The following is a 27375-nucleotide window of genomic DNA, read 5'->3' on the forward strand; positions in this document are numbered from 1 at the left end:
ATGATAGTTGCCTATCTTATAAATCCATGTAAATTCTTTCAGCGTGATACCTCCACATACCTATTCATTCTCCATGGGAGGACTACATGGTCACTCTCACCATTGGGAGGCAAGTATGACATCGCAGTCACAATCAGATCCTCTGATGTTATAACCAAATCCCAAACTCTTGATCCTTATGTTTCCTTCACCACATGCTGCCTAAGACAGTTGTACCTCAAGAAATCCAAAAATTTACTTCTCTTATGGCTGCGTGTTGTCTCCTTTCCCCAGTTTATATCGCTATAGTTGAAGTCCCCCATAATGATCACTCACTTTGCATATGCCAAACTAATTTGGTTAAACATTTCCTGCTCATCACTTGTTATATTCCCTGATCTGTAGCAACATCCCACAAAATATCTTCTTGCATAAGCATCTATCTCATATACTCTCAAAGCCATCAGTGTTATCTCCACTGATTCTCTACACTGAGAGGACACAATTCATCTCTTATCATAACACTAGACCATCATGTTTGTCCTCCCTATTCCTGCAAAAATATGCTCTACCCTTCAATTTCTATCCCTACTAGAACAATCTCCTCAGTTAACCAAGTTTCACTGATACCAACAACCTTTAGAGAGGCTGAGTCAATCAATGCTACAAACTCATTCTCTTTATTTCTAATGCTCCTAGCATTTGCATACAGAAAAACCAGTGCATTGTCAGTATTCTTATAACCATTATTACTCCCCCTCATACTTCACCTGGCTCTATAATATAGTGTACACCCTCTCATTTTTCAAGCCACTATACCCACACGAGGCCATATCTGCTATATTTCACCTGTGCAGTTTTCTAGTTTCCATGCCCCAGTGCACACACTTGCCAAAACAAGTTTCTCCAAATGCCTGCACCCCTCTGCATTCAAATGTAATCAATCTCTTACATATAATTCTTGCTGATTCTTGTGACACTTCTTTCTTTAAGCCATCAAATAATTCTGCGGTCCTACTCATGTCTCAAATTGTATCCAGTGAATAGTAATTGTAAGAGTGTAGTTAGCAATGATCTGAAGAACTAGATTTTTTGCTTGGAAAGTGCTAAATGGATGCAACAGGCTGCCACAGTCCGTCATAATCATGGTTGGGGGGGGCTTTGTTGATGAATGAGCTCAAGAAGATGCATGTAAGTATTGTGTTCTTAATGATTAGTATGAGCCTCCCAGAGTCTGGACTCCATGGAATGCTTGAGAAATAATAACCATCTTCAATAAAACTGTTTGTCAGATGAAAAATTTGAAAACATCTCTCAGTCCAAAAACAACTTTCATTGATGAATTTCTCAACAACATTCTCCTGACAGCCAATTAGGAATGATCCCAGTCCTCTGCCTCTTTTAGCTGAGGTTGCATATGGCTCTGATGCCATCCTCATTGACATTTCGACTTTTTTTTTTTTTTAAAGAAGGAAGCATAGATTCAACACTTGCTTTACAATCTAGATTTTTTGTTTAGAAATTTCGAAATGCAGATAGCAAACTAGTTGATTTTAAAGTTTCCCTGCTTATAGCCCATTGTTTTATAAAAGTGATAACAAATAAGTGACAATTATCAGGGCATCTCTATTATCAGTTGCTGGTAAGAGTTTTGCTTATATTCTTGCTTTCTCTTACTGGGGAGAGGAGAAAAAATTTCCACTTTTCATGGCCTTTATTGATCTAACCAATCTTTTGGCTCTGTCAAACAGGAAGTTTTTTGGAAAATTCTGTTAAAAATTAGTATCCAAAATTTATTTCTGTTTGTATAGACTGACATTTTGTGTTTAATGATATTGTGTCTAAATTTTATGGTGGCTGGATCATGTTGATACACCCTCACATTATGTAAGTCAGGAACACTTGACTCTATGTAAATATTTTTGAATATGCTGTTAAATTTTTTGCTATCTGTATTTCACTTTTAACAATTGGCAGGTTACTTAATCACATTTATTTATATAGGTTGTTTGCCTCACCTAAAGAAATTTCTTCAGAACAAAAATCTCTTAACTCATATAAGTGGCTCAGAAAAGATTTAGAGGATCCTGAAAATAAAGAACTGCAGTTAGCAAGGAAAGCACTTGTAAATAAATTGGATGAGCTAGAAATACGTAAGTTCATTACATGAAAATTGTGATTACTGTATTTCATGCCAAAACATTGTCTTGCTTCTTTGGGTAAAGGATTAAAAACAAGTACACTTGGTTGTCGACTTACAACCGGCTTCCGTTCTGGCTGACAGGTCATAAGTCCAACTGGTCGTGCGGCCATATATTTATTAACAGTATTCTTTAACCTTTCTAATCTTTTTATCATCTTTATAATTTATTTTTATAATCTTTTAAATTTATAATTCTGTATATTGTACATGATGTGAAAAATAATACTGTACATACTGTTCTATAAACACAAAAATACAATCTAAAATTAATGTAAAAATTAATAGAAATGAAATTTACAAAATCAATTTTTAATCTTTGCTTGTGCTGGGTTGTGGATCATCAGAGTCATGTTCTTGGGTTGAGTTAGGAGATGTTCTCTTGGTGAGGTACATGCTGAGCTTTGTTTGAACAGTTTGTTTCTTTTTTTCTTCATATATTTCACGATAACAACACACAGCATCTTAAATGATACGTTCAACCTTTGTGAATCATTCGACATTAGGGTCCATTGCTTCGAAACTGGTGAGAGCTTTATTCAGTTGCAAAAAAGAATCTGATAAACTCTTTGCAGTGAATTTCTTTTCTGGCTCCTCTTCTTCCTCTCTCGCTTTTTCTTCTGACATTCTCTGTGCTTCCAATTCAATCAACTCTTCATCCGAAAGTTCTTTTATTGCACAATCTAGCAACTCTTCTATGTCTTCTATTTCACATTCTAATTTAAGATTTTTTGCAAGTTTAACTATTTTTTCTGTAATCACTTCCAGTTCCTCTCCTCTTTCAAATCCTTCAAATGTATTCGCATAACATTTTAGACATGTTTTCCAAATTTCCGACATACAATTCTTTGTTACACATTGCCATGCGGTCGAAATATTCTTGATACACTGAAGAATGTTGTACTGCTTCCAGAAGTCTCGCAAAGATAAATCAGCATCTATCGCTTCGATGGCTTGTGTGAATGTCGTTCTGAGGTAGTGAGCCTTGAATGCTGAAATAGCACCCTGATCCATTGGTTGAATGAGAGCGGTTGTGTTAGGTGGCATAAAAACCACTCTAACATCATGTTGAAGGTCATCCAGATGAGGAGGGTGGCCAGGGGCATTGTCCATAATCAATAAAATCTTCAAAGGGATACCTCTCTCCGCACAATATTCACGAGCCTGGGGAATAAAGCAGTTCATGAACCAGTCTTCGAACAGTGCTTGAGTCATCCAAGCTTTAGGGTTTGAATGGTAGTAAACGGTCAGTGTGCGTGCTTGTTGATGTGCTTAAATGCACGAGGGTTTTCTGAATGATAAATGAGAAAAGGCTTCAGCTTAAAACTCGCGGCATTCCCACCAAGCAACAAGGTCAACCGATCCTTAAAAGCTTTGAATCCTGGCATCCTTTTTGCTTCTTGGTGTATGTAACATACAATTAGGCATGCATTTCCATTGCAAGCCGGTTTCATCTACATTAAATATTTGTTCCAGTAGATAACCTTCTTCTTTGATTAAAGAGTCGAAACTATCAACGAATTTTTGGGCTTCGTGTTCATCTGCACTTCCTGCTTCTCCTGTGACACGTACATTATGCAAAGCAAATCTTTTTTTAAAACGCTTAAACCATCCAGTACTATCCTGAAAATCCTCTGCATAATCATCTCCAGCACATGAGTTTAAACTCTGAAACAGACTTCTAGCCTTCGCTTGCACTGTGCAAAGGCTCATGGGTGAATTTTTCTGTATTAAATCTTCCATCCATATAAACAACAATTTCTCCATTTCATGGATAGGTCCCTGTCGTTGTTTGGTTAAAATTGTAGACTTCATAGGTGCAGAACCTTTCACAGCTTTCCCAAATTCTTTCTTTGTCCTTAAGTATCGTCGAACTGTGGAATGTGATAACTTCAAGTCACGTGCTGTCGTATTCACTTTCTTTCCACTTTCATTTTACACCCTAAATCAATAGTTTTCCTTGACTTCTTAGCTGGCTTATCTGTAGGTGAAGGCATTTTCCTTTTACTAGATATTTTATGGGTAGTATTTCAGTAGAATTTTAATTAATACACCACACGCAACAGATGTTTGAAAGCGACTGAGTGTATGTGAGAGATAGTTATCATATGCGGGTTATCGTACGGTAACTATTGTATCTCATAATTATCGTTAATCATAATTAATAATAAATCAAGCAGCTGCCTGATTTATTATTAATTTATTCTTTTTTTTTTTTTTTTTGTGGTCGTAAGTCGACGACCAGGCATATATAATTTCTTGGCATCTTTAATGTATAATAGAACCAAGGTAAAAAACTTTCTACATCTTTCTCTCAATCAGAGATTTTTATCAATAAGGTCTAGCATCTTTTGGCTATTATATGAGATATACATTTGACCCTTGAACAAAGCGAGGGTTAGAGGCACCAACTCCCTCTGCAGTTTGAAAATCTGCATACAACTTGACTCTCCAAAAACTTAACTACTAAGAGCCTACTGTTGACTGGAAGCTTTACAGGTAACATAAACAGTCGATTAACACATATTTTGTATGTTATATATATTATATACTATATTCTTACAATAAAGTAAGTTCACCATCATAGTTTATTTACAATTTCTAAATAGGGAAACAAACTAAGTACATAGGAATAAGAAAACGTTAATTAATATATAAAGCTTTCCAGGCATCTCTGTTTTGAGCTATTTCAGTTATTTCTCGTGGGGAGAGAGTATCTGTGCTGATAAGGTGGTTAATATAATGCCAGAATTGTTTAGTTGATCTCCCTTTCCGTCTTTGTCCATTTGAAGGAGCATATAAAACTAAGATGTCCAAGTATAGAGAAGGAGGATGTCTGAGTTGATGTCCAAGCCAATCAAGTTGACGTCTGTGTTATGTTTCAATTAAAGGTTTTTGGTTTATCTCTTCTAAAATAGTGGAATTACAAATATGATCCTTCCATGAGTAACTGAGTCTAACAATCAGGTTGTATTAAAGACATGAATGATTTAATTGCTTTTTGGGTAGAAATGTTCCATGTTTCTCCACCATATAAGAAAATAGCCTGAGATGCTTTTTAAAGTCTAATTTTTGTTTCCAAGGTGTATTTTCCCCTGATTTCCATCGGGAAAATATTCCGGGGGGGGGGTGCGGTGCTCATCCACCATATAGCAATATCACCAATATTGTTTCCAGACTTTGCGTGATTCCTAAAAGTAAACACAATATACTAATACTTCATAAAGAGGGCACTTTGATGATTGAACATTGCATCACATTCGCATTAACAGCCCTAGTGTGTGCGTTCAAAATATATACACCTTTGAAAAGATGTACAGATGGTGCAGCGGGTCAAATTCTTAGTGTTCTAGTAGTTTTGAACCACTCAGAAGGCAAGGCAGGGTGAGCTCAGAGACAGTAGCACCTGGAAGCTGTGATAAGTTATTGTGTCAACCAATCCAATTGAATGTTGTCGTGAGTTGCTGTTTTTGTTTTCTGAGTTTCATCTGTTTTCCGTCTGTGAAGTGTGAACTGACGTGGTAGGCAAGTAATATAGACAAGTTTTTAATATATAATTTTAAATAAATTTATAACTTTTTTGCCTATATTTCCAATGAGAAACAGTATTGTAATCGAAGGAGGTAAGTCTCGTCCTCCTCTTCCAAATTGTACACCTTTGAGTAATTCAAATATACCAAACCAAATATATCATTCTCCATCATTGTTTTATTCTACAATTAATTATTATTTATAAGTTATTCTACAATTAATTGCATTTAATTGTAGAATAATTATTGTGATGGAGGTGGTGAGAGAAGGTGCGCCTTGGACTATGTTGTATGCAGATGACATCGTGCTGTGTGCAGAATCAAGAGAAGAAGTGGCAGCTAAACTGAAAAGTACTGGAAGAGAGGGGCATGAAACTGAGCAGAGGTAAGACAGAGTATATGTGTTGCAAAGTGGATGGCAGCCAGGAGACAGATCTAGAGCTGGAAGGAAATGTCATCAGGATGGTCAGTGACTTTAGATACTTAGGTTCAACAATGAAAGAGGATGGTGAGGTTGAGAAGGAAGTGGGATGCAGGATACAAGCAGGATGGAGGAACTGGAGAGAGAAAGATGGCTGGAGTGCTATGCAATAAGAGGGTACAGATCAATCTTAAAGGCAAAATCTACAGGACAGTAGTGAGACCAGCTATGACGTATGCTATGGAAACTGTGGCCCTGAGGAAAAATAAACATCAGCAGGATGGAGGTAGCGGAGATGAGAATGCTTAGGTGGATGTGCAGTGTGACCAGAAAGGATCGTCTGAGAAATGATTATTAAGGGGGAATGGTGAAAGTTACGAACTTGAACCGTGCGGTTAGGCCTAGTGGCTTTGCGCTTCGCAACCATATGCCTGGGGAAGGAGTGTCCCAGGTTCGATTCCCGTTGTAGACGTGAGGAATTTGAGGATCTTCCTCAGGCATAGCCAAGTTAGCCGGTCTTGGGCACAGTCAGTAGGGTTTTTTCCGCCAGTTTATCTGGCATTTTTCATCCCGCAAACCGGCCCCGTGAACATACGCCTCTACAGTCAAAAATATATTCCCCCCCAGCGGCAGACCAGGCTACGGGTCGGTTGGGAATAGTACTAACAAGAAGTCGCATCTAAAGTAACACGCGGACCCTGCATAGGAAGCGGGAATAACGCGTAGTAGAAGAAGAAGAGGTGAAAGTTACGAACTTAGAAGCAAAGATACAGGAGGCAAGGATGGCCAAAGAAGAGATGGAGGGAGATGGTGGAGGAGGACTTGAGGATGAAGAACTTGGATGTGGCTACAGCCCAAGACAGGAGGTTGTGGAGGAGACTCACCACAAACAGCGACCCTACTTAAGTGGGAAAAGCTGCAGTAGAAGAAGTAGAAGATTCTACAGTTAATTGCATTGGACCAAGTAAGATGAGCACTGATGTACAGTACACTCTTAAAATTGTCATACATACATCGATAAAAAATGCAATCATACTTTCAAAGTGATGTGAATTTTGTAGTGCGAGTTAAGCACTGATGTACTATACACTCTTAAAATTGTCATACATCGATGTATATCATACATACATCGATAAAAATGCAATCATACTTTCAAAGTGATGTGAATTTTGTAGTGCGAGTTGCATAAGCCATGACAGCACACTCAACTGAAATGGGTTCCTGACACCACTGATTTCCATATATATCTTAGATTCTTGTGTTGATTGAGCGTTTTATATTTTCTTAATATTGTCATTTACAGTATATATTTGAACCTAAGTATTGGAAGTCTTCAACTTTTTCTAATAGTTGGTTGTATTCTTTAATGATGGGACCTTGTACTATATTTGTGAGTATTTTAGTTTTATTTGAGTTCATTGTGAATCCAAATATTTTTGCAGCTTGACATAGTTTGTCAAAGTGTTGTTTAGCCTTGGATAAAGATGAATCTATTAATACTATATCGTCTGCATAGCTGGGGTCACTGAGACAGAGGTGTTTATTGTTGACTGTTAGCATTGCACTGAATCCATCCTCAACCATCCTGAAAATGTAGTCTAGGGTTATCATAAAGAGGAAGGGAGCCAAGGTGTCTCCTTGTAGAACTCCTGTTGTTATAGGAAATTTTTCTATCATTTCTCTATTGACAAGAACACATGCTTAAAAATCTTGATAAGGTGCTGCAATTGCTTCAATCATTTTGTTGGGAATACCATAAGAATAAAGAATACTAAGCATGTTAATTCTACTAATGGAATCAAATGCCTTTGTGAAGTCTATGAAATTAAGGATAAGAGGAATATTCTTGTCTTTGGAACCTTTCAGCAATCTTCTTACACTGTGAATGTGTTATAATGTGCTTCTGTTCTTTAGGAATCCTGCTTGATTTTTTTCTTACTAGTGAGGAAATATAAGGTTCTGTATGATTAGGAATCAATTTATTTTAATTTTGAGATCTACAAGTAATAGAGTTATTCTATGGCAGTTTTTCGGTTTATTTAGGTTTCCCTTTTTTTGGTATCGGGATAATTATACTTTCTTTTCGATGGGAAGGTATTTTCCCTGTCCTGAGTGCATTATTGCATGTATTGCAGAAATTATTCTGTAGTTGGATGCCACTGTGGAGTATGGCTTCGAGTGTGATCCCATCAGTTCCTCTGGCTTTACCTGTTTTTTTTTTTTTTTTTGCTTGCTGAGTGTTATTTTGAGTTTATCAAGAACGAAGTTGTTGCAATTTCAGTATCTCAAGGGAGATATGGAAAATAAAATGGGTGGACCCTGATATCAGTGCCATACTATTGTAAATTAGTGCCCAAGGCAGAGATCAGAACTAGTTCCTTAATTTAAAAAAAAAAAAAAAAAGCTTCATGATCCCAAATGGCACTCCTTAGATCACTGCTCTCACTATAGCAATTTCCTTATATTAATTGAAACTTTTTTTCTCTCACTTGTTCTACATATTCATTTTTTGGTTGGTCATTTGTATGTGGTAATCAAAAACAATAGCAGACATGGCAATGAAAGTTATAAGTAGAACACATTCAAAAGGCTTACTTCTGCTTTAGGGATTGTTTCTACATTTTTAAATCTAATCCTCAAAAATATACAACAATGCTCTATGTGTGATAGTTGATTGGATTAGGGAGAAAGAGGAGATATGTTGATGTATATCTCAACCAGCTGTAGGTCATAGTTACAAAACAATTGGTAAGGGAAGACCCTTCTGAATAATAGAGGTAGATGGAGTGTTAGCGGATTTAGAGGATTGCTTTTTTTTTTTTTTTAAATCAAACCCCTCAAATAAAAGGCTCAGAAATCTATAATACACACTCAACTAATTGATTATGTATTTTATTATATTATAATAATATATAATAATAATACACAATAATATAGTATATTATTGTATATTTCTCTCTAATCAACAACTTGATTAGAGAGAAAGAAGGAATGACATGGCAAATAAGGGAAGGCCCTTCCAAATAATAGAGCAGAATGAGAAGTTGATTCATGCTTCAAGTTGAATATGGATGCTGATCAGCAGCTGCTTGCTATTTTACAGGTTTAGAGTAAAATGGGGAAATCATAACAGATAGTTTATTGGAGCAATCATAAAAATACCTATAGAAAGGGCTTAAAACAGAACCAGAACATGTATTAAAAAGGGGATAGGAATGAATCTACAAAAGAAAGGAAGGTATTGTCTTCTAGATAGTATCAAGCAATTTTAGGTAAGTTTTTAATGCAGCACCAAATGTAAGAACAGTATTCCATGGTTGAGCAGATTTGGAATGTACAGGCAAAATTAGAAGACTCCTTTGGAGGCTCTGAACACTATGGCTGTAATGTGTTTCTACAAGAGAATGCTAAAGATATAGGTCAGTCCAAAAAAGAGAAGTATGGGAAATAACACAAGGCTGATTTTTGTAATTCTTTTCTTCCCTTAGTCTTTGCTCTACTTCTCCCCCCCCCCCCTCTTTCTCTCTCTCAAACCACAAACATAACCGTGATTTAATGCCATATTTGTCATGTGATGCAAGTTCACATATGTCAAGAAAGGATATGTTGCTGTTCATTCTTTTTTTTTTTTTTTTAAATCTGTGCAAACCTTTGCAATTGTTCCTCTGAACTCTAATAGCATAATTCTGTCGACCCAGCTGCATCCAAGACATTAGCTAGTAAGCACATGTTTTGAATCTAGTTAGGTGTCTTTCTCTCTGATAATGTCCATGTTATACTGGAATAAATATATCCAAGTTTTTTGAATAAAATTCTATTTTTTTTTTCATATGTGTAAGCCATATAAGTATCTATAAGTCTTAGTAATTGTAGCAAGGATAGGGACTTCAGTTGAAAGAGGAAGGGACTATAGATGTAATTTGCATCAAGAATGCCTAGAGTTGTAAGTCAATCCAAGAAGTGAGTAAGTGAACTGTGATCCTTCTTGCAGGACTCTGTATGTTGTTAGTATTGAAATTGATGATGCTCCTCATTCCATTGAAATATGCTAAGTAGATTTGGCTTTTAAGGAATTAGTTTGGAGGATATCATAGCTTAGGATATTTGAGTACCACAAGGTATGTTAAATAAAAAAGAATAGATTGTACTGTTATGAGAAACTGGATAGGTTTGGAGGTTAGTAAGATGTTATGTATGTTTAGGAAGAAGAGCAACAAAAGTACACATCTAAATAAAATCACTCTCATCAATGCCGAAGTAAAGAAATGCAAAGAAAGGAAGGGATTCATTACAGTACATAGTGAATAGCTTACTAGTCACTAAAACCAGAGAGCATATTGACAATTCAATGGAAAGAGTGAGTAGTAGACCTATGTTATGGACTTGGTCATATAACCTGGAAATATCAGGAGTGACCACATTAGTGTCTTCAAACTTTTTGTGGCAGCTTGTATCCAAAGATGAGTAATGTTGGTAAGGAGATCTGCTGTGGATAGAGTGGCAGAATCCATATTGGTAGTTACTAATTAATTGGAGGGCCTCCAGACGATGGTGAAAAAGTTGATGATGTTTCCATTATTTAAAAAAAAAATTTTAAAAAAATGAAGTGAAGTGAAAGTAGATGTTCAGTGGTTCAGTTTTTGGAATGAAATGACAAGTATGAAGGTTTTTAAAAATGATGCAACTTAATTGCTAATTTTGGGAATAACACCAGAAGACTTGTTGGTGTCCAAGCTATGTCTGATCTTTCTGACAAAAGTTCAGAGGATTGGGAGAGGTATTCCTCGTTTTATCATTGGTAAAATGAGTGATACTTGCCTTGATCATCTAAGCAGAAGTTCAAGGCAGAAGTTCTTTGGGGTTTACAACCCTTGATAATGAACGAGTCTAGGTAGTCAGCCTTATCTCTTTGGATAATGTTACAACAGCACCATCTGGATGTGAAATGAAAGGGCAAAAGTTGTGTTCTGGAGTTTTGGTAAAGGACATTGAAGCTTGACGACCTTTCCTCCATTTTTTTTATATGACTCCTCCCCTCAAAAGGTTGTAAACCTTTAGTTCATTAAACAGTAGGTATGAGGTTCTTTTATTATTTGTGTATTTTTATTTAATATTTTTTATAGGTTTACAACACCAATCTCCTTCCCAAAAACCAATATATAAATGAAAAACCATGTGATTAATGTTTACTGAAGTTTTTTTTTTTTTTTTTTTACTGAATTTACTTTGATTTTTTTTTTTTTTTCATGGTTTTTCTTAGTGGTGTTTCTTGAAGAAAATGTGGTATTGGGTGTTGTGGTGTAAAACTCGATGTGGCTTAGAAATACCAAAGCGTTTTACATCGATTTTTACAGAGGTCAAGTCTCATGAGAACTGTTACAAAAATAACCTTGTTTGTCTCTATGTATTTTATGTTAAATATAAATATTAAATATAAATAACCCTATGGGAATTGATTGTATTTATTGTTTTAACTAAAATTTCTACAATATCAAAAACAAAGGCAATGCTTTGTCATTGGAAGTTTTTTATAATAACTATGTATAAGAGCACAAGAAAGTTGCTTACGATTAAGTGTGTGAGAAAGTTGTTTGCGAGCTCTGCGCATGAACACCTTCAAAGCTAGTATCAAAGAGATCTGCTAGTTTCAGAGAAGTTCTGCTGCCCAACAAGACAAAAAAAAAAAAAAAAAGAGTACACAGAGGAGAAGAAAGAAGGGTTCAGCCTTAACAGAAAGATCAAGGAGAACTGCCGATTTCTTTGGGATTTACAACCCTTGGTGCAAGATCCCAAGAAGGCGAAAATAAAAGGGGGACTGAGCCAAACATCAAGAGGAGAGTCCAGGTCCAGTTGCTGAAGGAGGAGAGGTGAGATCCAGTTGCCGAGAGAGCAGAGGCGAGGTCCAGTTACCGAAGAAAGGAGAGGCGAGGTGCAGTTATCAAGAAGGGAGACAAGCTGCAGTTACCAAGAGGAGAGGCAAAGCGCTGTTACCGAAGAGAGCCAGAAGCAGCTGGACCCAGGGGACCAGACTTTACGGTGAACCCATGCCAGAGGAAAATATGGAGAACAGCCAATGCCAAGTGCCGGTCGGATGTCCTAGTGCTGTGGGAACTCAACCGAAGCCAAAAACTGCAGAGTGATCTTCAAGCCTGTATGCTGAAACTTTTTGCCTGAGCTTTTCAGTACCAGGAAGATTACAGTCCAAGATCCGCTGATATTCTGACGGAACACCCCCTGAAACAAGACTCTCCGGATGGAAACCTAAGACCTAAGATGATAGAAAAACCATAGAGACTTTGATGCAGGACTTTTGGAAGGTGTCATGACAAAGAGCCTCTGTGAGTGTATTACATTCTTTTTGCAATCTAGGAGATATGCCATAGATGGACTGATAAGAGATAGTAATAAGAAATATCTATAAGAGAGTCCTCTGATTTGTTGTTAACTGGAATATAAATTTTAAGATAACTTGCCATAGCTAGCTAATCTCTTTATGAGTAAACTAATCTCGGCAATTTGGTTTTTTATAGGCAGAGAAGTAACAGAGTAATTACATTTAATATTGAAAAGGGAACGTTTGTTTCTTTATACCAAAAGTATAAGGATAGGTAGAGAGACAGTAACCTCCCTATCACTTATTTAATGTATTTTGTTTTTTTTTTATGTAAATAAATGTGTTTTAATTATTTGTCAATAGAGTGCCGCCTGATTGTTTATTTTACAATGCACCGTTCCTAAATGAATGCGAACTTAAGAGTGGGAAACTAGACCACAACTGTTTGTGTAAAGTCTTACTGAAGGAATTTGTGTTAGAGAAGAAAAGTCAACCAGTCATATTACTGAGTTTTATGCCAATTAAAAGATACTGGTGGCGCAGTCTTATCAAATAAATTTTCTAGTATCCATAGGCATGAAACTTGTAGTGCAAAAGGTAGACAAACTAAGTGTGCAATAGTAAGATGGAATAGTGAGAATAAGAAAGGAATAAATTAAAATAACAGTGGCTTATAAATAGCAATTAATAGCATACAAGTTTACAGTGGCTAGTTTTTTTGTTTTTTTTTCAGCTGTGGATTAAGCCATTTGGAAGCCCCTAAAAAAAGTGTTTATATATGTATATGCTATAAAGAGAACTAGGGCTTCACTATAACAAAAAATTAAACACACATAATTTGTCATTTAATATTTTTATTTCAGAACAATGCAATACATTTTTTTTCATAACTTCAGGCATGAAATATATAAAAATTAAAATTATAACAAAAGAATAAAATATTTTAAGAAAAAAAAGAAGAAATATATTTAAGCTAGAGTAAAAAGTTAAATAAATTTTTTCCTTGATTTTTCTCTAGCAAATTCATCAATTATTTTTCGAAGTATTGATGTTATTTAATACTTACTTCTTGTTCCATATACAATAGCATTGTACTGTTAAACCTTTCTTTGGACATTGCACTTCTTAGGTAGTTTTTTACCCTTTTTAAGATCCTGATGAATTGGAAATAGGAATAGTCAAAAATTTTTTTTTCATTTCTACATTTGGAAAAGTTGATGCTCAGGATTCCCTTCGAGCTCAGGGCTCCTTGCAACTGCCAGGTCCGACCCTTGCTTGATCTGCCTCTGTTTCTTGGGGAAAGCATTTCTGGTATTGGATTTTTCATGTTTTTATTTAGGTGTTTTTGTTGGGGGTGACGATTTTCACTAACTTTAAGTGGTTATATCAGGTTAGCTCTCAATGGCTAAATATCTTGAAATGTTTGCTAAATTTCATGAAATGCTTTTTAACAACTAAAATCACTGAGTATGAACAGGGATTTTGTATTGGTCACCAGTTTGAAACTTATGCCATCTAGTTTCGCTCATATGAAAACAAAATAAATTCATCATAAACATGTTCCGTTGTATAAGTCTCTGATCAGACCACATTTAGACTATTGTTCTCAGATTTGGTCCCCAGGATTTAGGAGATAAATTAACTGTGGAAAGGATGCAAAGATGGTTTCAGGACTGTACAAGGATAGTTATGAGGATCGGCTGAGGGAATGTGGACTGCAGAGTTTGGTGGATAGAAGGAGGAGAAGTGATATGATTGAGACTTTTAAACTGTTGAGAGGTGGTTACAGGGTTGATACTGAGGAGTTCTTTCGCTTGGTTGAACAGCGGGAAGGAGTGATGACAAGAGGCCATCCCTGGAAGTTACGGAAGGAAACTGTGAGCAAGAGGGTGAGGAGTGGTTTCTTTGTGTGGAGGGTGGTTTAACTGTGGAATGCATTGCTTGATGGAGTGGTGAGAGCAAGAACGGTCAATGAGTTTAAGGAGTGGTATGATAGACTTTGTTTCTTAAGGGGGGACCTCCCCTCGATGAATCTTGACAGACTTTATGTTCTTAGGAAGGACCTCCCACGATGAGTCTTTTGACTCCACGGAGGTCTGAATAATAATAATAATAAAAAAAAACAAGAATGCAAAGGTGCGTGGCATTTGTTAGCTGTCATCAGTAAAGACTGGAGATGATTGTTGGCAAAATTAAACTCAGAGATGCTAAAAGATTTAATGAGAGATTTCTAAATGTCATTTAATATAAATCCTTGGTTTCTGTGGCAAGATTCTTGTGAATGGGCAACTGTAATGGATTCTTTTAGAAGTCTAGAATAAAAGATATTTTTCTGAACACAGCATGGTTGAAATATCCCACTCTGCTGTATGGCGAGCCAGACCAGTTCTATCTATTCTCTTATGCTGAACATCTCAAATATGTCCTTTCTTTCTCTCCTCAGCTTGTCTGCCAGACTGCATTGGCATGGTATTTGATAGACTTCCTGGTGTTTGTAAAAGGGAATGCTGTCCTTAGGAGATGTGAGAAGGCTATGATCAGTTTGAATCAGCTTGAAAGTCGTTCCAATGTTATGATCTTTGAAAAGAGAAGCATATATTCCATACATTAGCAATCTATCCTAATGAATAGATTGCTAATGTATGGAATGGCAATTGAATCCCTGAACTAGACTTACTGACTTAAGGCCTGCATGCCCTTTACATCAACAATTCAACTCATTTTATCTCATACCTGTCTAATATAGGCATATCTTCTGAAATCATTGTAAGTTTTATAACATAGTATCCCTATTGCTCTGGTGGATGATGTGTGCTAGACCTTGTTGAAATTTTTTTTTCCACTAGGCATCACCAAATTGAACTGCCTCCAGTCTAATTTCTTTCGTTGGAATAATGTTTTTAACAAACAGCAATTTGAACTATCAGTGGGCAGCCTCTTATCTCCTCTATCAGCTGATCTCTTCATAGAGGATTTTGAAAAAGGTTTTTCTAGCTCAAACTACTTTGAAACCAGCTGTATGGTGGAGATACAGTGATGATATCTTCATTATTTGGAAACATGACCTCTCAAATCTACAACTATTTCTTCATTCTGTCAGTTCATTTAAACCTACAATTTATATTAGAAACTAGAAAAGAATAGTAAACTTCCCTTCCTAGATGTCCTCATCACAAAGAAACCTGACATTGGTTTTTCCCTTGAGGTATATCATAAACCTACTCACACAGGAAGCTATCTTCATGTTTCATCCCTTCACCATTCTTCTCAAAAGCTAGGTATCATCCACATCCTTGTTAAATTTTACAAAAGGAAAATCATCTGAAGATAGAACATTAGGCTCTCTCTCTCTCATTTATTTGTTCTTAATAGTTATCTCAAAAAAAGCAGTTGACACGATTTTATTTTCAAACCATTTTTCTCTTCATAATGAGATTGTTCAGTACAGGGATTCAATGATCATTCCATACATTGGCTATCGATCCATTAGATTGCTTGGCTTTTCAAAGATCATAACATCGAAGCAATTTTACAGCTGATTCAAACTGTTTTTGCATCCTTCTCAGGTCTCCTAAGGACAGCACCCCCCCCCTACCTTTTACAAACATGCAAAAGTCCAGAATTACATTCTTGTGCAGTCTGACCTACATAGTGCAGACAAGCTATGGATTTGAGATGAGAAAGAATAACATGTTGGAGATGTTGAGCATAAAAGAAAAGATAGGGTCTGATCCACCATACGTAAACTACTAACAATACATTAGACCTAGGATATTTCTACCATATTTAGAAGAAAACTTTTATTCCAGACTCCTAAAAAAAAAGAATTACAGTTATCCATTCACATGGATCATGGATCTCCCAAGAAACAAAGTACTTGTGTGTGTGTGTGTGTGTGTGTGTGTGTGTGTGTGTGTGTGTGTGTGTGTGTGTGTGTGTGTGTGTGTGTGTGTGTGTGTGTGTGTGTGAGTGAGTGAGTGAGTGAGTGACATCTAAAAATCTCTCATATGAATAAAATTTTTCTTAATTATGTTGGAATTGTAGCCATTAGATAAAATCTGGTGAATGTAGTTATATTCAGCTGTAAGAGAAACCTGTTTAGAATAGAAGTTGATAACACTTTTAAATTACAGGACTTTAAGGGGACATGACTGTCTCCACGTTTTGGTATGGCTATGTTCAACATTCAAATGCAGGGGGTCAGATTTCTTAGCACAAAAAAATGTGCCTGAATTGTGGGCTAAAATACACAGTTTCTTCTCACAGTGCATATATATTTTTCAATTTTTTTTATTTTTAATATTTATCCCAAACCCAAGAGGTACAAGAACCTATAACACATCAATGTGGTGGGTGATGTGTAGATGAGGATTGAGAAAGAAGAAACCAGCTGACATTCTTCTTAAAGATCTGTAGGTTGAAATTGTTGGGAAACACATAACGAGGAAAGCTGTTCCAGATGACAGAGGTAGATGGAATAAATGAGGAAGATGAGAAGCAGGTTTGATGAGTTTGTACTGTAAAGGAGGTGTTGGGCAGCAGCTGCTCGTTTTAAGAGGCCTAACAGCAAGTGGAAGAATGATGTTTGCCAATTCACTGGAGTGGTAACTATTGAATTACCTGTAGAAGAGACACAGGGCCAAAACATTGCATCTGTGATACAGAAGTTGAAGTGAGTCTGTGAGGGAAGAGTCATCTATGAGCCGAATTGGTCACCTCTGGATAACATCAAGAATTTTAGATGCACCACCTCAAATATGTTCATATCATATTTTAGACTGAAAATAAAAATAATTTTTAGATACAAAAATAGTCTGCGCGGTTAGCCTAGTGGCTGTCTGCTTCACAACCATATGCCTTGGGAAGGAGTGTCCTAGGTTCGATTCCTGTCGGTGACGTGAGGAGCTGAAGGATTTTCCTCGGCCATACCCAAGTTAGCTTGTCTTGGGCATGGACAGTAGAGTTTTCCCCAGTTTATCTTGGGGGGGGGGGGGGTTTCTTCCTGCAAAGCAGGCAAACCGGCCTTGAGAACTCAACACTACGGACATAGGATACACCTAGGCATGGAGCTGACCACCCTATTCTTTGCAACGGTTTGAGATCCGATGATTAATAAACCCTCGACACCGCAAGGTAAAAGGAAGATGAGATGAGATGAGAGATACAAAAATATTTATTAATTCTTTTACATATTGCAACTTGCAAAGAGTTAAGTTAAACAGCTTTACTTAGTCTTACTCGTTTTTGGCAAAATTAGTTATGTCCTAAAATTTACATTTTTAGCTATTTTATTTTTAATCAATACAATTACAAGTGATGACAAATGGTCTTGAAAAATGCAAGATCATAAATAATTTTGGTACAAAAATATATGCATATAAAGCAGTGTTTGTCTAAACAAGCAACTGATGATGTTGATACCAGTCTGAGAGCACTTATTAAATCTTCATTATTGCATAACTTGAACCCCCAACAGCTGTAACTGCCATCACTCAAAATCGCTGCACATTTGCTTTGTAAAAAAAATTACCTAATATAATGACTTCATGAATTTTTCACATTTATGTTGTGTACCAAGCACAGGACCCCCCCCCCCCTGTAATTGTGGAGCACTATTTTACTGCACAGGGCATACACCCATTAAGCCACTCTGAAAAGGGAGGGGATGGGAAAGTTTGTGAATATAATTGCATGTGTAAGTCAGTGAGTGCCTTGTATACTATGAAAGAAAGTGTATTTCTAAGCAGACTTTTGATTAATAACTATTAATTTCTTTTGCTGTTGTGAACTGGATTCTTGGTGTGGCAATTGAGGTGAAAGAAGAATCCTTCTAATGTGTGTGTCTGAGCTATATAGCCAAATGGAGAATGCATCATCAGTATATCTTAACCAGATAAAAGGTTTAAGACTGGCAGTGTTAGTGTCAGGATCAAAATGTTCTATGTAGAAATGGTAAGGGAAGATGACAGGAAAGAACCCCTAATTGGATCCTTTATCTGTTTATATATATTTGTTCTTCCAAATTAAATACAGTGGTACCTTGGATTGTGAGTATCTTGGTCTGCGAGTGTTTTGCAAAACAAGCAAACATTTTTAATAAATTTTAACTTGATAAATGAGCGATGTCTTGCAATACGAGTATTACCTATATGTTTGTCTGCCGAGCATCACATGATCACAAGAACTCGGGATTGTGGGTAATCATCTTGCATGCTCGGTCTCAGTCGGCATACCCCTATTCGTATAGTCAACATTCGTGCTAGCTTTGTGACCACGTGTGTGTGTGTGTGCGTAAAGCTTTTTTTTTTTTTTTTTTTTTTTTTGTGTCCAAACGTAGTGACTGTTCTTTATTAACTGTACTACGACAATAGCCCCAATGAAGAAAAGGGGTGAGAAGGAAGGCGGTAAGCAGAAGGAGATATTACGGTGGAAGTTAAGAAGGAAGCACGAACAAGGTATGCAAGTGGCTGCCATCGCAAGATTTTATAAGAAGTCTACATCAACGATTTGCACAGTATTAAAGAAGAAAGAAGAACTGGGGGGGGGGGGGGCTAGATGTAGCAAAAGGAGTCACGAGAGTATCAAAGCAATGGCCACGTATTCTGGAAGATGTAGAAAAGTTGCTTTTGGTGTGGATAAACGAGAAGCAACAAGCAGGTGATACTGTGACCGAGAACTTGATCTGTGAGAAGGGAAAGGCCTTGTATGCTGACCTCATAAATTAACTGCCAGGTACGTCTACAGAAAACGAAGAAGGCTTCAAGGTGAGCAGGGGAATGATTTGATAACTTTAAGAGGAGAAATGGCATCCATATTGTTGTGAGGCACGGAGAGGCTGCGAGTTCGGATGCAAAGGCAACTGAGGCATTTGTTGCCGAGTTCCAGAAGCTCATGGTTTCCGAATGTTACCTGTTGCAGCAAGTTTTTAATTACAATGAGACGGGGCTTTTTTCGAAAAAGATGCCAAAGAGGACCTACATTACAGCAGAAGAGAATACAATGCTCGGTCAGAAGCCCATGAAAGACCGTCTCACCTTCTGTTGTGTGCTAATGCAAGTGGTGATTTCAAAGTCAAGCCCCTGCTCGTGTATCATTCTGAGAATCCACAAGCCTTTAAGAAATGCAAGTTGCAGAAGAGCCAATTAAACGTTATCTTACTGTTGGAGGTCCAACAGCAAGGCTTGGGTCACTCGTATCTTGTTCGTTGAGTGGATTTACGAGGTCTTCAGTCCTGCAGTGAAGAAAAAATTGCCACTCAAAGTCTTGCTGGTTATGGATAATGTTCCTGCTCATCCTCCAGGCCTTGAGGACGACTTCCTGGAAGAATTCGAGTTCATTAAGGTCAAGTTCATTCCTCCCAACACTACTCCATTACTCCAGCCCATGGATCAGCAGGTCATTTCGAACTTTAAAAAGCTTTACACCAAGGCACTATTTCAGTGATGCTTCGAGGTGACCGAAGGAACTAACCTTACCCTCCAAGAGTTTTGGAAAAATCATTTCCACATCGTAAACTGCGTCAAGATCATCGATAAAGCCTGGAATGGGGGGGGTCACCAAGAGAACCCTTAATTCTGTTGGAGAAAACTGTCATCTGATTGCGTCGAGAGGTTTGCTCATGAACAGGAGCTGCCAGTTGTCGATGAAATTGTGTCCTTGGGGAAGACCATGGGACTGGAGGTGAATGAGGACGACATTCAAGAGCTGGTGGAGGAACATGGCCAGCAGTTTACCACCTGCAAACTGACGGATCTGCATCATGAGTAACAGCAAGAGGTTATGGAGGAGATCTCATCTGAGGAGGAGAAAAAGACAGAGACATCCCTCTCTTCAAACGAGATTAGGTAGGTGTGGGAAACAGTGCAAAATTTTGTAGAAAAGCGCCACCTGAGTAAGGCTGTGGCAGTGCGAGCAATGAATCTGTTTAACGACAATGCAATGTCATATTTCTGTGAAATCCTGAAAAAGAGGCAAAAGCAAGTGTCATTGGATAGGTTCCTTGTTAAAGTCGCACAAAAAGAAAAAGAGTCAACAGATAGCAGTGATTCCATTAGTGACAATGAAAGTCGTCCTACCCAATACAATTACTGTAATATGTAATTGTAATGTAATTAATAAATTCGATTACTTTATGTATATTACATTTAAATAATAAAAATATAAAAAGGTGTGCATATATAAGGTATATGAATATTTTTGAGTTTTGGAACGAATCATCTGAGTTTTCATTATTTCTTATGGGGAAATTCGCTTTGATATACGAGTGTTTTGGATTACAAGCATGTTTCCAGAATGAATTATGCTCTCAAACCAAAGTACCATTGTAATTAGCATGGTTGGCAGAATTGTAGAGATCCGTGATGCCGGTGAAGGTGGGAGGGTGGGGAACATTTTAAAATAATAATAGTAGCTGAGATAAAGACAGTGATTGGAGCTTACTCCACCTTTACTACGAGTTACCCCAGCATGTACCAGGTGTTGGCTTACGCTTGGACTCGCTGAACTTTTATAGTTTTCTATATTCAGCATGAAACTGCTTATATTTTCTATCTTTGAGTTTCTTATTCGGCTAAGAAATAATGTTGGATTCAATATCCACTTAATTTGAATAAATTTACCTCGCCGAAGTGAAGCCTATTGGCTCTTTATCTCAGTAATTTAGTAGTGCACCTTTTGGCGACTCGTACAGTAAAGAAATAAGCTCTGCACTACTGCAACCTCAGTATTTACATCTGGGTCTACTTACTCACTGATGAGACCTCAACATACATCTCCTTGGAGTTGTGTTTTACATTATGGGAAAATACTAAGGACACTGATCGGAGTTTACTCCACCTTTACTACGAGTTGCCCCAGCATGTACCAAGTGTTGGCTTACGCTTGGACTTGCTGAACTTTTATAGTTTTCTATATTTGACATGAAACTCTTGGATTTTCTATCTTTGAGTTTCTTATTTGGCTAAAAAATGATGTTGGATTCAATATCCACTTAATTTGAATAATAATAAGTAGTCCTTTTGAGGTTATTGTTGATGAGAGTAATATCAATACTGGGTGCTATCAGAATTATTTAAAATTAAATTTTTGTTCTGAGATTTAAAATTTTGCTGAAACTTTTTTCACTTAGTTATATTATAAATTTAATTGCCATGAAATTATATTCTTAGTTTAATCCTTTATCCAATCGTAAGCAAACGAAGTTTACACGTAAAATATCTTCAGGACTGGACTACTTGTATATAAAGGCTAATAATGTCTTCACATCAGTTGCCTTCGTATTCCATAATGCAAAGTACATTTCCTTTCAGATATATATAAAGCTATGCATTGTGGAAAGGGTCACTACCTAGACCAGTTTCGACCTTTATTGAGGTCTCATCATTGGAAGCCAGACCGAGAAGAGAAACCAAGGTTGAAGTAATGCAGAAGTCGTATATTTCCCATATATAAGTAGTGAAACCAAGTGAAAAAACTTTCAGCATCTATCTCTGATCGAGAGGAATTTAATAATAGGGTGGTACACCTTTTCATAATTGTATATGAGAAATATATGACTTCTGCATTACTTGAACCTTGGTATCTCTTCTGGGTCTGGTTCCCATTGATGAGATTCGGACTAGTTTTGACCTCAATAAAGGTCAAAACTAGTCTGAAGGAGGAGGAGGTGAGCTTTTGCATTATGGGACACTAAGCAATTGATGTGAAGTCACTGGCCTCTATATACAAGAAGCCTAGTTATAAGTACACGAACTTTGTGTACTTACACTTGGATAAAGTATTAAACCAAAATATAATTTCTTAGCATCTTTAATTTATAATTTAAATATTTGAAATGGTTAGAATTTCTGTATAAGAAGAGGTATAGACCGTAAGGCAGGTTGATTTAATTGCTTAGCTAATCTGAAAGACAAGAGGAATCTGTCATATCTTACTGTTGATAGGAGATGATTATAAGATTTTGGGTAATCCGTATGTGTTGGATATGAGAAACAAAAGGTTTGAGTTTTTTGTAAATCATTTTCCTCAAACCACATAGCAGTAGCTCTTGCAGTATATAACATGGCATATTGTTATATTGAAAGAGGTCCACTTATCTTTAAAACTGCCGCAATTTAGAAAAAATCATTACATTTTTCTCCATCAGTATTCATCCTTTCAGACCATTATTCGCCCCTTCCTTTCCACATATGCCGAGCTTCACAACTGGAGTGATGCAATCAGTCAAATGCTACAGGTATTTATGTTATGCTTATTTGGCAGTTCAAACTATGTGTACGATGATACTTGTTTCACCATTATGTCTATACATATACCAAAAAGTTTAATTGAAAGAGTTTACATTTAATAAGTGGGAATAACAACTGTTTCAATTTTTGTGTTCTTTACTTTTTTGAGTATTAATTTCATGTTAAAATTTCAGTATCACCAACAAAACCAGAAGTGCAGCTATCAAGATTACAAAGTCCTCAGAAAGTTAAACCTGCAGGTAAACAGTTTTCGGGTAAATACATTTTCTCTTCTTTTCTCAAATTATATTTACATGAGTAACTTTGTAAGTTTTTGAGAAGATTCAACAGACATTTCATTTTAATTTCTTTTCAGTATTATTTTTCATTGCAACAGTTTTACTTTTTTTTTGAGAAGAAATCAGTGTTACCATCCCACAGATATACAGTTAAAAATGGAATTGAGAACAAGAACTGCATTATTAATAGTAAATAATTTGTTTGAATATTTTTGTTAATTGCTACCATTATCAATGTATTATCATACTCTTCTTCTTCTTCTGCAGCTTCTCCCACTTAAGTGGGGTCACTGTTTCTTATGAGTCTCCTCCACACCTTCCTGTCTTGGGCTGTCACCACATCCAAGTTCTTCATCTTCAAGTCCTCTTCTACCAGCTCCCTCCATCTCTTCTTTGGCCGCCCACGCTTCCGCCTTCCTTGCACATCCATCTGCATGACCCTTCTTCCCACATATTCGTCCTCCCTCCTCATCACATGACCAAACCATCTCAACCTTGCCTCCTGTATTTTCGCTCCTAAGTTCGTAACTTTCACTGTTCCCCTGACATAGTCATTTCTCAGATGATCCTTTCTGGTCACACCGCACATCCACCTAAGCATTCTCATCTCTGCTACTTCCATCCTGCTAATGTTATTTTTCCTCAGGGCCACAGTTTCTATAGCATATGTCATAGCTGGCCTCACTACTGTCCTATAAATTTTGCCTTTCAGATTGATCGGCACCCTCTTATCACATAACACTCCAGCCATCTCCCTCCAGTTCCTCCAACCTGCTTGTATCCTGCATCCCACTTCCTTCTCACCTCCTCCATCTTCTTCCACTGTCGAACCTAAGTATCTAAAGTCTCTCACCTTCCTGATGACATTTCCTTCCAGCTCCAGGTCTGTCTCCTGGCCACCGCCCACTGCGCAACACATATACTCTGTCTTACTTCTGCTCAGTCTCATACCTCTCTCTTCCAGTACTTTTCTCCATCTTTCCAGTTTAGTTTCCGCTTCTTTTCTTGAATCTACACACAGCAAGATGTCATCTGCATACAGCATTGTCCAAGGTGCATCTTCTCTCACCTCCTCTGTTACCACCTCCATCACAATATTAAACAGAAAAGGACTTAATGCTGACCCTTGATGCAAGCCAACTGTTACTTGAAAACTTTCTGTCTGTCCCAAACAGGTCCGAACACTTGTCTTCACATTTCTGTACATTTCCTGCACCAACCTGACATATTTCTCTGGCACCTTCTTCTCCCTCAGACACCTCCAGACTTCTTGCCTTGGCACTCTACCGTATGCTTTCTCCAGATCAATAAATACCAGATGTAGCTCCCTTTGTTTCTCTCGATATTTTTCCATCATCTGTATTATCATACTGCCAATTGCAATTATAATAGCTATTAGAAAAAATTGAAATGAAATGAGATAAATATATCTGGAGATGTGTAATCTCCAGATATATTTATCTGGCATGATCTGACATGGTGGGGGGGGGGTATGTAATATATAATAATAATAAAAGTTTCTATTAAAGAAGACTGTATCTTTCAGGTGATCCTTTATTCATAAAATAGACTTAGAATCAATTTATTAAGATTCGTTTAAAGAAATTTTGAAGATTCTTTGAACAATTTTTGAAACTAGAAAGAACTGTACAAAAAACCATCAGATTGTTCCATTAAATCATGTGATCTATTGGGAACTTACTTGCTGACGAAACCAAATATAGTCTGTTTATTCTTTCCCTACTTCTTATTTCAGCAGTTTGTGTGTCCATAATAGCCTTGTCCAAGAACATAGAATCCTTTCAACTCCTAAGTGAGGTACTATTAATGAATGAATGTTCTCTTTTTGGCATGTCCTCCATTCCTTTGCCTCTCATTGGAGAGGACAATCTGGTGAATCTGACAGGTGTGTGAAGTCTTCACATATCCTTCAGATAATATTCAGAAGATCCTGGATATTCTCAAATATAAGTGTCTAGGTGTGTATTTCTGTAAGAAATAGACTTTATAATTGTATTCTGACTAAAACCATTAATTTGAAGTGTTGACATAATGCATCATTTTATTTCATCAAGCAATTATTATTAGAGCAAATATATTAGCTCTGTAGACTAGTGTTATGATAATGCTAAGCTTTTCATTATTAGATTGATATAAGTTTTATTATTGTCCTGTGGAATTTTCTGTAAACAAAGAATCGTGATCCATCCAGAATCTTGTTTGATAAAGTATTCTAAAAAAGGAGAAGAATGAATATGATCATTCCAGAAATGCTTGAAACTCAGTTTATTCTGAGGATTGATGACCAGATTGGCAAACACAACAAATCTATACCAACAAAGAGAAAGATGTTAACGAATAGTTATGATCAAAATGTATTGTGCAGAAATTTGCCATTTTTAAAGAATAGAGGAAATTGATGACAGCCTAATGTATTTGCTTGTGCATGAATTAGGAAATCAGAGCTGTGATAATTTCAGGTTAGAACTTTTCTTCAAGAGCCCTATATATATATATATCTTGTAGAGAGATATATGGGCTTGAAATTGATGACCGTCGTTTTCCAGCTGCTTTGAGGAAGTCTAATTGTGCATTGTGTAAATGAAAATAACTGATGTTTAAAATGAAAGTTAACATTGATTTTTAGTAAACTGTTCGTTACCTGACTATTCTTAATTGCCTATATTTTGAGTTGATAGAATGGCTTCTTAGTTATTCCAGCTTGGGCTTCTGTTCAGTATATAAATGAACAGATGTGGTATAAAATCAGAGATGTCGAAACACTAAACTAGCTGTACACAAGACAGTGTTCAAACCAGTTCTCACTTATGAATCTGAGAGCTGATTAGAAAATGAAACTCTTGATCAAAGACTGGAGATCACAGATATGAGAATCCTGAGAAAGATTAGTGGAGTGAACAGATGGCAGCATCACATTAAAAATGAGAATATTAGAAAAGAACCTGACATTGGTAGCATTCAGGAATGTGTTAGCAGAGGCTAATCTCAGGTGATATGGCCACTTAAACAGAATGGGAGATGAAAGATTAGCTAAGCAAGTGTTCTTTGCGAAATTGGTAGGAAAAAAGACCAATATGTAGGTGGATTGATACAGTAAAAAGTGCCTTAGAAGACAAAATAAGATCTGATAATATTGGAATGTTGATAAATAACAGGCTAATCTGAAGGGAAATTGTTTGTAATGATGTACCTTTTCATGTACTACTATCATGAGATCATGTACACTCCCCTGAAGATATATGTCAGGAATTTGATTATGATGATGATGTACGTTCTCATAATTTTGGATGGACTAGAAAAAAATGCTCTGCTTGGAACACACTTTAATAGGTTGCAAACTATATTCAAACATAATCAAAAAAAAATTTAATGAAAATAATTTAATTTTTTGGGTCAATTTTGGTCAATATTTTTGATTGTCATAAATAAGACAAATTGTCAGAAGAGCAGGAACAAAATAAATATATTAAAACCTCAACATCGGAACACATGAGAAACAACTAAAAAGTCTAGACCAAAGTTCCATAAACAGAATTCTCTGCTAAAGGAAATTCACTATAGCAAACTATTTACCACATATGTGATATAAAAGTAATGAGACTGAATTCAAATAAGCAGAAATTTGGATTAGGAAAATTCTTCTTCTGTGATGATATTTACTTCTGAAGTCACATTCTTCTAAGTGTTATGAATGCTTCAAATTAACCTGCTTAATCTCAATTTAAACTTGGAAAAACAGAAACCCATCTGCTAAATCAAAGGGAGTGGCTGAGCACTGCTTGTGAGCCAGAAATGTTAGTATGTTGATTGCTGTGTGAACAAATGCACCATGATGTAGCTGCCAACCAGACTGGTCTGGTTGGTAGGTTCATTACAAGTTCTTGCTAATGAACTTTTCAATTGGTACTGCTAGTAACAGACCTTATTCCACAGTATTGTACTAATAAGATGATATACCTATTTAATATTTGTATATTGGAAATATGTGATTTCTACATTAATTCCAAATTGGTATCTCTTCAGTGTCTGGCTCCTACTGATGAGACCTCAGTAAAGGTCATAACCAGTCTGGATAGTGACTCTTCCCATAATGCATGACATTATACATATCCATAAAGGGGATGTGCTTTGCATTATGGAATACTAAGACAATTGATATGAAACATTGTTTCATAACAATTCTTCACATGCAAACTTTGATTCTTACACTTGGATAAAGGATTTAACAAGAGCGTAAGTTCTTGGCATTTTTAATTTAATTTATAACTATGAGGGTGGTCTGAAAGGTTCTCGGCCTAACAATGAAAAAACGAATTTATATTTTCAAAATTATTTTTATTTTTCAACACAATCTCCCTTAAGACT

The 27375-nt window shown here is 36.5% G+C and overlaps 1 protein-coding gene across 1 annotated transcript in view; it reads left to right on the forward strand.

The window, feature by feature from the left end:
* The window catches only part of LOC150105776 (SLAIN motif-containing protein-like), a 161392-nt gene that overhangs the window by 23083 nt on the left and 110934 nt on the right, over positions 1-27375 (forward strand). The window contains exons 2-3 of the mRNA XM_090394554.1: positions 1984-2132; positions 22885-22965. Of these exons, the coding sequence (XP_090250680.1) occupies positions 1984-2132; positions 22885-22965 (230 nt within the window). The remainder of the gene's footprint in view (positions 1-1983; positions 2133-22884; positions 22966-27375) is intronic.

The sequence above is a fragment of the Typopeltis vanoorti genome, chromosome 6 (assembly GCF_054136105.1).
Source record: "Typopeltis vanoorti isolate ZY-2024b chromosome 6, IOZ_Tvanoo_1.0, whole genome shotgun sequence".
Lineage (NCBI taxonomy): Eukaryota > Metazoa > Arthropoda > Arachnida > Uropygi > Thelyphonidae > Typopeltis > Typopeltis vanoorti.